This window comes from Mastomys coucha, unplaced genomic scaffold, assembly GCF_008632895.1.
Source record: "Mastomys coucha isolate ucsf_1 unplaced genomic scaffold, UCSF_Mcou_1 pScaffold23, whole genome shotgun sequence".
In the NCBI taxonomy this organism is placed as follows: domain Eukaryota; kingdom Metazoa; phylum Chordata; class Mammalia; order Rodentia; family Muridae; genus Mastomys; species Mastomys coucha.
In genome coordinates, this window is record NW_022196906.1 from 12,321,088 (window position 1) to 12,331,366 (window position 10,279).

Sequence of the window (10,279 nt, forward strand, 5' to 3'; positions counted from 1 at the left end):
TGTTTTTTGGAGGGGAAATTGGGAAAGGAGAAATTTACATGTAAATAAAGAAAATATCTAATGAAAAAAATGAAGGGATGAATGTCAACCAGAATACCAAATTAATCAATTTTAGTTCCCAGTTCAAAGAAAATCAATCTCATCATGGTAGGATTTAAAATAGAAGGCGATCAGATAGTACCAATAGTCAGAGTGCAGAGACAGAGATGCAGGTCCTCTGATGGCTTTCTCCTTTGTATTTTGTGACAGGACCTGATATCGAGCCACCCACTGGTTTAGGATCCATCTTCTGAATTACACTATTTAAATATATCCCTTTGGTATCCAGTTAGGGCAGATCTTTCCACCACAACCCAATGTAGAAACTCTACCACAGACAGACATATACATTTGTCTCCTAGGTGATTCTAAGATCAGTCAAATTGACAATCAACATTAGAAATTATACCCAATTATGGAAGAAAGGAGACAACATGGAGCCCATTTCATTTTAAGAAGGTAAAATACTGAAGAAAAGAGAGTAAAAGCAATAAGTTCTATACATAAGTTTATTTTTTCAGGTATTTGCTCATAGCAATGAAAAATTTAACTATTACATGAGGCAATGGTGATACTTAAGTGTGACCTCACTTAGTTTTCAAACACTATTTCCATGTTGCAGAGGACCAGAGAGGGCATAGTATGGGAAGGGAGGGGGACAGAGGAGAAGGGAAGGTAGAGAATAAAGCGAAGAAAAATGGAAATTGTGGGAGGAAAGGGAAAGTGGAGAGGAAAGGAAAGGAAGAAGGGAGGGAGAGAAGGGAAAGGAAGGGGGAACTATTTTGATCAAATTTTACATGGTTATGCCTTGCATTTTAAAGTGTCATAGAGGGCATACCTCTTAGATTCTGTCCTATCTTGGTTTTATGCTAATATGTAATATCTAAAGCTTAGGACATTAGATAAACTGATGCCTGCTTATCTTCCTTGTATAAAAGAACAATCCAGGAGAGAATTTAATTCAGCATAAGGGTGAAAAGAACACAGGGTTTGAGACAAATGTTCCCTCTTGATTTCTCCAAGAAAGATTTCTTTTGTGAAATATTTGCCTAGATCATCATCTTGAAAAATGATAACTGGGCTCGTGTCTTAGAGTCAAAACTCTCAAGATGTAGAATCAAGTTGTCAAGGAGGAGTCTATTAGTATATAGGTAGGGTTTTTGGATGGGAACCTGGATTCAATTCCAATTATCACCCTAAAGAACTGGTAATTGGAAACCTTTGTAGTATGCAGAAATTCCAGCAGGTGGGGATGTAAGATGCTCACCATTGATGAAAAGGCTGTCTTTATCCAAGGAGTAAGGACCCAACTTGGTGATTCCATGAGTCTGCCAGCTTAGGTCATGGAAAATTGGCTTGGCAGGCAGTCCCTGACTGTTGAAAATCTGGTGGTAAGTGCAAAGGACATCTACTTGGGTCTGGGCACCATTCTTCACTGACCTGAGTTGGGGAGCAAGAAGTTCATATTGAGGACATTCAGACTACCTGCTGCCTCTCCATCTGTGGTCACTGTACACAGCTTGTAGCCTACAGTCTGATTTTATTGATGCCATTTGCTGCTTTGCCCAGTCATTCACTTTCTCAAGTTGGGATCACACACCTGTGGTTACTTGTCTGAAAGCTTCCTTCGTGGCATCCTTCCTTGGCTTGCTTACAAAATTATCCCAACTTTGGCTTCACTTCCTTTTCCTCTTCCTCTTCCTTTCTACCTCTTCACCTCTCCCTTTTGTCCTGACCTTTTTCTATGATCCTTTTCCTCTTCTTCCATGCTTTCTCCTCTTCCACTCTGTTTTCTTATCTCATTCCCTTTTCCTTCTCTCTCCTTCTTTACTCTCCTTTCCCTTATACTTCACCATCTTCTTCCTACCCTCCTTTTCTTCTGCTCTTCCATCTTCCCCTTCTTTATTCTTTTCATTTTTATCCTAATCTTTCCTTTCCCTGTTTTCCAGGAATTTCTTTGAAGTTGAAACACTGTATTATGGTTAGAGCTCATTGTAGGCTCAAAGTAAAACCAGAAAATAAAGAATGCAAACATATCAGAAATCCTTTAAAATGAACCAAATGGACAAGACTTCTCTGTCCATGAAGTTATACAAGCAATGAGGAATGCAGAAGGGAGGAAACTGTTCAGCCTGTTCTGCCACTTACAGAGGGCTCCAGTGTCAATGCTTTCATGAGTTGTTATCCATGTTGGGTTGGGCTTGTAGTAATTTGCCTTTGAGTTACCCATAATCCTAAAAGAAACTCCTTAGATATACTACTATACATACCCAATAAAGTCATTGGTTCACCATGTTGGCCATTGGTGAGAGTGACTTTGTTCTATCATCATTTCCTTCTCTGAGGTGAGTATACCCCAATAATAGGACCATATTACATTTCATTCTTCTCATCTTCCTCTTTTCCTTTCTTATTTCTCCTTTTCCCCATCTACTTCACCCCCTTTTTACTTTCATTCCTCCTTCAATGTTTTAGGGCTAAACCAGCAGGCTTTTCTGAACTTTACACATTGAAACTCATCTTTCTCCCATTATAGCACTAGTCATTCTTTAGGGAATCATGTATTGTCTGTCCAAGTTTCTTTCAGAATGCAGCATGCATGAGGGCAGGAATAGGGCAATTTTGCTTTTTCCTGCCACAGTGAAATTCCAGAACCTGGCACATTTGCCTGATCCAATGCAAAACTCAAAGTCATAGCCATCAGATAAACAAAACAAGGCATTTATATACAAGTGAAACACTATTTGGCCCTAGAAAAGAATATAATTCTGACATATTACAACACAGATGAACTTAGACTTCAAGGACATTATTTTAAGGGTAATAAACCATCCATGAAAAGATGAATGCTTTATAATTTAACTTATAAAGAAGCCATAAGAAGCATGTATATGAAAAGCAGAATAATAGATGGAAGGGTCTAGAGTTAGGGATGGAGAGTAATGTTTAATGGGAGAGTTTCAGTTTAGGAAGGTAAAGTTGCAGAAATAGAGCACAGGGATGATTACACAACAATATGGAGATACTTAACACCAGTTCACTCTCTACCTAGAAATCACTTAAAAGATTCAACATGTGTGGACAGATATTCTTCAAAGCTTGGTTTGAACTATTGGTTAAAAGCTTGGTCTTAGGCTGCTGTGATAAAGAGTATTGTGGAACTTTAGGAGATGGGATCTCACAATAGTTCTTTAGGATATTGGTGGTGTATCCTCAAAGGTTGGCCCTGGACATTAACACTCATCCTGTTTTGTTTCCTGGCTGTGACATATTATTTTTTCTTTTTTCACATGCCTGTATGACAGTATGTTTCTATTGCTAGAGGCTCAATGCTGTAGATCAGTCTCATTTTGAATTAAAACTTCCAGAACCATGAACAACAACAACAACAACAACAATAACAACAACTCATCCAGCCAAACAAACAAAACAAAACCTCAAATTTTCTTTTTATAAGTTAATTTTATCAAACAGATCATTAGAGTAATCTGAAGCTAACATAGATGCTACCAGCCTAGATAGTAAATTTTGTGCTATATATATTTTACTACTGTTAAAAAGGAATCAAAGGAGGAGGAAATGAGTTAGAGGATATTAATGCTTGCTTTTTAAGCAAGAGAACCTGAATTCTTTTGTTTTCTTTTTTTTTGTACTTATTTTATTGTACAGTACATCCTGACCACAGCTTCCTCTTACTCCATTCATCCTGGTCCCCACATCTTCCCCTCTTCCTAAGATCTACTATTCAACCATTTCCCTTCAGAAAAGAACCCCCCAAGGATATCAACCAAACATTGTATAACAGGATGCATTAAGACTAGGTACAAACCCTAAAATCAAGGCTGGACAAGGCAACCTAGTAGGAAGAAAAGGAGGACCTGGATTCTAATTCTTAAGCACCAATATATAAAAAAAATAGCTCAGTGTGACTACAGGTTTTTGTAATCCCAGCAATGGGACAGAAAATATCCAGGAACTCACTAGTCATTCAGCTAGATAGTTTTAAAGTTTTTTTTTTTTTTAATTTTAGATAGGGTCCTACTATATAGTTAAGGCTGTCCTGGAACTCACTATAGAGACAAGATTGGCCTTGGACTTATGGATTTTTATTTTGCAACAAATTAATATCTTTATGATACTGGAATAAAAACTAGGGTCTTGTACATCCTTGGTAAGTGATACAAGCTAAGCCATCTCTCAAGTCAATATCTGGTGGATTCTGGGCAGGTATTTTACTGCTAAGCCATGCTACCAGCCTATTCCTGGGGGTTATAAGTAAGTACCCTATTGCTATTAAACATTCAATTGTCATAAAATCATTAAAAGACAAAACAAAAAAGATAGTCATCAATCCTAACCATGCCAATCATCACAACTCCAAGACCTTTCAAGCTGGATAATGAGTAGGAGAGGGGAACTGGAAAACATGTCTTACCTTAGAGTGGCCACTCTACAGCCTGTATATAGAGGGCCAAGACTGCTCCTTTGAAACAAAGGGCCAAGCTGTAAAGAAAGGAGGGAGCCAGAGTTGGTTAGAGGCAGTCATCTCCATTAGGAGGAAGATGGAAGGACCTGAGGGGAGTCAGGTAGCTCACCAGGTGCTGCATGAGAGTATCTGTGATATTGAATTTGGGGGAGCCAATCTGGCTCATATCAGCTGAGTAGCGCAGGTTGTTGATGGTGAAGTTCACTGTGAACAACTCCTCACTGAGTTCTCCAGCTGTGCATATAGAGAGAAAGAGAGAAAGCTAAAGCTGACATGACAGTAGGTAGTTGGGGATAGGGAGAGTTAATGTTCTTTATAGTCGGTAAGTCAATATACTTCTGGGTGAATTGTTAATAGACGCAAGTATAGTGGCCAGTTAGGGTTCCCATGTTATGAAATATCTAATAGACCATTTCCATCCTCCCACCTTTTCCACAGGTGGTTTTCACAAAAACATGAATGTTTGGCTTTGTGAGGGGAAAGGTTCATATTACCTGCTCAAGCTGGGTTGGTGACACCTAATGTCTTTCTGTACCCCTGTCTCCTGTGTTTCACCATCTTTTTTCTTCTATTTCTTTCTTCCTTTTCTACTTTCCTTCCTTCTCCCATTCTCATTCTCTTTGCCATCTACCTGTTTCTCTATTCCTTTCTCCCTCTTCTTTATCTCTTCCTGTTCCTCTAATTTTTCTCTGTGTATCTTCCCCTCATTTTTCTGTTCCTTTGTCCTCTCAATTTGTCACTTTATTCCTCCCTTAGCTCCTTATTCTCTATACCTCCTTGTCTTCTACTTTTACAGCTCTCCTCTTCTCCTCTCCCTCCCTTTTCCTCTTGTTCTCCATGTTACCCTTCCTCCTTCACCTTCCTCCCAGCTCTCCTTTATCTCTTCCTGTCACTCTCCTTGCCTCCCTTTCTCCTCCTTTCTTTCTTCCTTTATCCTAGGTCAATCCCAGTATATGAGAGAGAGACAGACAGACAGAGAGAGAGACAGAGAGAGAGACAGACAGACAGAGACAGAGAAGAGAAATAAAAAGAAAAAATGAAAAAGAAAAGAAAGATAAACAAAATGAAACCATCTCAATCAACCAGAAATAACCCAGTAACTTATTGAACAAGGGATTTAGGACCAATCAAATAAGAATTATATAATACATAGTTGTAAATAACCAAGGATGTTCCTAGCTTTGTTCATAATTTACCTGTAGTTGCTCTTCCATTGCTTTTGAAAACATGAATATCTTTTGATTTGGTTTTTCCCACATCACAAATAATTACTTGCAGAAATAATTTTTTTAAAAGAATAAAATGTTACTATACCCCAGTTTATCTCCTAAGGATAACAAAATCATGTTTGTAGGAGAACTAAAATGGAAGCAATGCAAGAATCAGCATGGTAGGTGATGATGTCTGTGTCTAAGTCTTCTTCACTCAAGAATCCAGGTGAGGAGGGTATTGTTTCTCTCAGTCAAGTGTGTGTATGGGGGGAATTGATGATAGTGAAGTGGAGAGTGATGGGTGCTATTATAGATTCACTTGCTGAGTAGCAGATGAAGACAGAAGCTCCAAGCCTGGAACAAAGCAGTGAGCAAAGCTCTTTCCAGACCTAACCATGAGACACTGTTAGGCTAACATAATCTGCAAAAGGGATATTCTATAACTCTTAAGTCACTAAGACTATCCTGTCTTTATTTTTCTAAGTAACATGCATTGTGTATGCATGTAAGATTCATCAATACCCTCCTCTGTTCAACAATGAACAGAGCAGAGTCTTCCAATTCTTTGACCAGGGAAGTGAAATCTAGTAGGAGATGACTATAAAATTCAACCAATGACTGTACAAAGATATATACATATATATATATATATATATGTATATGTATATGTATATATATATGTGTGTGTGTGTGCGTGTGTATACATATATATGTATGCATACACATATATGTATACATGTACACATATATATGTATATGTATGCATATATATACATACATATATATATATATATATATATATATATATATATATATATATTTGAGGGCTCTCTGAAAGTCGAGGCAAAACGTGGTCAATGACAGCCAGAAATACTCACTGGTGGCATTTAGTGCTGCAGCTCCAAAACTATAACCTGTAAAAGAAAGAAAATATGAGAAACTTATGGATAAATATTAAAGATTCTGGGCAAAAGAGAATGTAGAGTCTATGGGATAAAAGCAGAGGGAAAGAGACCAAAACGGAATGTTTATAGAGGATACGACTAATGGGGTACTGAGACTGAAGGTAGGTAGAGCTGGTCATTGTGGCTGTGAAGGTTTTATACTTGTTCTTAACCAAAAAACTGGGAAATGGTTTTGAAAAGTGGAACTGTGTGATGCTGATGGAACTCAGATCTCTATTTATGCAAGGCAAGCACTCTACTGTATCCCCCATGGTGGTTTCGAATCATCACAATTAAAATAGAATCAGAATCCAGATAGGAAAGGAAGGGAAAATGGGGAAAAGATAATTCTAGAAAGAGGAATGAATTGGTCAGTACTTTAGCAAAACCTAAGACTCCAAATGGGAAAAAGATCATTGCTTAAACATGGACTCTCACCATTTATGTAGAGACTGTTCTGGTCCAGGGTATAGGGGCCCAGACGGGTGATGCCATGGGTCCCATGGCTCAACTCCCAAAATAGCTGATCTTGGTTTACTCCAGGACTCATGGAGTAAGAGTGGAATTTACAGATGATGTCAACTTCTGTGGCTGCTCTATGATTGTCAGACCTGTCATAAAAACATTTGAGATTGGAATAATGAGGTCTTAAGCAATTGGGGGAATTGAAAGCAGCAGCAGATGAGAAAATGCTGAAGATTGTGAAGGAGATAGTTATAAAGTTTGAAAGCGGGTCTCCATTTGTCTTATCTGAGCCTTTGGACACTGGAGTCAGAAATAATTTCTCTCTCTCTATCTCTGTTAGTATAGGACACACACACACACACACACTCTGTGTGAGTGAGATCAAACAAGTAACATGGCGTATGTGGACATCTTCTAGGAGTCAGCTCTCTCACACTGATGATTAAGGGTCTCTCTTGTTTTGTTTCTGCTGCACTCCATAAATGCAGGCCAGATATCTGGCAAGCTTTGGGGATTATTCATGGTTGCCTGCCTCCTACCTTATTGAGGAGTATCCAGATTACTGGTATATGCCACCACATCTGGAATTTTATGTAATTCTGAGAATCAAACTCAGGTCATCAAACTTATGTAGGAAATGCTTTTACCCACTAAAGCCATCTTACCAGCCCCATATTCTGCATTGTTTCTTATTTCTCGTTTTTATTGTCTTGAGATAGGGTCATTCATTAGAATCTAAGGCTTGCCATTTAGGTTAGGCTGAAGCACTATGCTCCAGTGATCTGCTTATCTCTTCCAAGAGTGAGCTCAATCACATTGTTGAATCAAGGTCTCTCTTGATTACAAGTGGGTTACAAATGTTTGCCACCATATTCAGAATTGTATGTGGTTTCCTAGGGTTGACTTCAGTTTTTTCAGATTCTATGAGAAGCAATATACCAAATGACCTATGGAACATACAACCATGCCAGGATGTTTGGTAAGGTCAAGACCCAGAGACTCAGTGGACAAATACCTCAGGGCTTTGGTGACTCCCAGCTCCCTGCCACACTCATGACTTGGAACACATTCATGATTCTCACATAAAATAGACATGACCTATGGTCATACTGGCTCAGGATAGAGATCTCCATGTTAATGAGGAATCTTGAGACCTGAAGGGCATAGCCAATACGCTTCCCTTCCTAGACATTCTTCTTTGCAAAAAGTATTTAATCTCAGTTCCACCCTGATAAGAGGGGTATGGTTTTACACATCCACTTTCCACCATGATAATAAATGGTTTTGAACTATTGACAGTCTCTTTTAACAGGATCTGCCATGTGGAGCCATGGAGAAGGTCTTTGCCTACAGAGGTACTGTCTAATGTCCCGTAGAACATGTACTCCTAATGTCTGCACTCCTGGCTACAACCACCAGCCAAGCCTGTTCCCATTAAACCAAGGACAGTGTCTGTGGTACTAGCTGGAGCTCCCCTTCCCTCAACCCCTGGTGCCCCAGGCAAGATCCAGCCTGCAGGCTCCCACTTTGTTCTCAGCTCTTCTGTGATTCCCAGTGGTTCCTGGATGTCTCAGAGCCTGAGAATCCCATAGCCCCAGCCTTGTGCAGACCTGAGCCACCTCTGGCTTTCTCATGGCTTAGACTGTGCTCTCTACCCCTGGACTGTGGTGTCCCAATACTTCCCTACAGCCCACACCCACCCTGGGGAATGGGGTAAGCACAATTAAACTCTCCTCATCCTGCTTGCCCTGTGGTGGAGTAGACATAGGACTCACAACCTTACAATGGCCCATCTCCCTAACCCTTCATAAAATATTTTAGTTTTATTGTATACAGAATATTCAACTCTTCTAAGAGAACCCTTATTTTATATAGAATATAACTTGAATTTTCTACAGTAAACAATTTCTATTAGTAAGTTACTAACTAACTGTTCAATTTAAACTCTATTGGGGCAGGAAGAAAGTATCAGTGTCTGGGTGGATGTTAAAAAGTGATGTTAAAAGTGCATGATCTCTGGTGGCTTTTTTATAACAGTTCACTTTACCTTTGGGGTCTCACCTGAGTGAAGCCAAACTGCATCCAGAGTAGAGTGGAGCAATGCTGGTCTTATTGAGCAGGGTACCAAGCTGATAGGAAAACAAACAAACAAACAAAGAAACAAAACACCTCAAAACAAAACAGGATTAGCAGAAAATATAAATGGAGTCTTGCCATAGAGTTGTAAGGTATTGCTGCTGGGGTTTTTGGGAGGACTCACCCAATAATGTAAGATCCACTTAGTAGAGTTGAACTTTGAGGAACCTGGATGTCCCATCTCCTCTGTGTAGTACAAGTTGGTTATGGTGAAGTTGAGAGTAATGGGTACTATGATAGTACCATTGCCTGTAGCAAAGGGGAAGATAGAGATGTCCAGATTTAGAACTGGCAATGAAGCAGGATGCCTCTAATTCTATGTAACATTGTTAGACTAATAGGATTTGAAACAGGAGACATTGCAGACCTGATAAAACATTAAAATTGTAATTGTTCTTCATTTATCAAGGGATGACTAGTGTGTGAAATGGTCTATGGTAAGCTAAAGATGAAAAGGACACCATCTCCTAATGTCAGAGCCAGGGAAGTTACCATACTATTACACTTCAGTAGAAACTAGTAGAAAGGCATGTAGGAGAATCACAAGAGTGACCCAACCAATGACTGAATAAAGTTCTTTGGAGAAAGCATTATTTTACATATGATGAAAAGCATGGCTAAATTTTGCTGAAGCTAAGCAATAAGCAAAACACTCCAGGTAGACTGGTAAATGCATGCAGGAAGAGAGCATGGTGTATTAAAGGAATTTAAAAATATTTCACTATAGCCAGAGGGAAGTACAGATGTAAGAATGACAGAACCCTGTATGTTACTTATACAACAAATAGAAGCACTCAAATGTTATTTGTAAGGGAATTCTAAGGATGTAAATGTATCATAAAGAATGCTATAGCTGCTATGTAGAAGACATTAAGAAGTAATAATAAAGGCTACTGCACTCTGTCTAAAAAAATAATCCTGGCCTCTCCATATATATATATGGAGAGGAAGAGGGAGAGAGAGAGGGAGAGGGAGAGAGAGAGGGAGAGGGAGAGAGA

The 10,279-nt window shown here is 39.1% G+C and overlaps 1 protein-coding gene across 1 annotated transcript in view; it reads right to left on the bottom strand.

The window, feature by feature from the left end:
- Positions 1-10,279, bottom strand: part of Muc16 (mucin 16, cell surface associated) — a 183,222-nt gene that overhangs the window by 51,355 nt on the left and 121,588 nt on the right. Inside the window, exons 47-53 of the mRNA XM_031344149.1 lie at positions 9,406-9,530; positions 9,207-9,274; positions 7,119-7,291; positions 6,615-6,650; positions 4,635-4,759; positions 4,475-4,542; positions 1,307-1,479 (exon numbers count right to left, since the gene is read on the bottom strand). Coding sequence (XP_031200009.1) covers positions 1,307-1,479; positions 4,475-4,542; positions 4,635-4,759; positions 6,615-6,650; positions 7,119-7,291; positions 9,207-9,274; positions 9,406-9,530 — 768 coding nt within the window. The remainder of the gene's footprint in view (positions 1-1,306; positions 1,480-4,474; positions 4,543-4,634; positions 4,760-6,614; positions 6,651-7,118; positions 7,292-9,206; positions 9,275-9,405; positions 9,531-10,279) is intronic.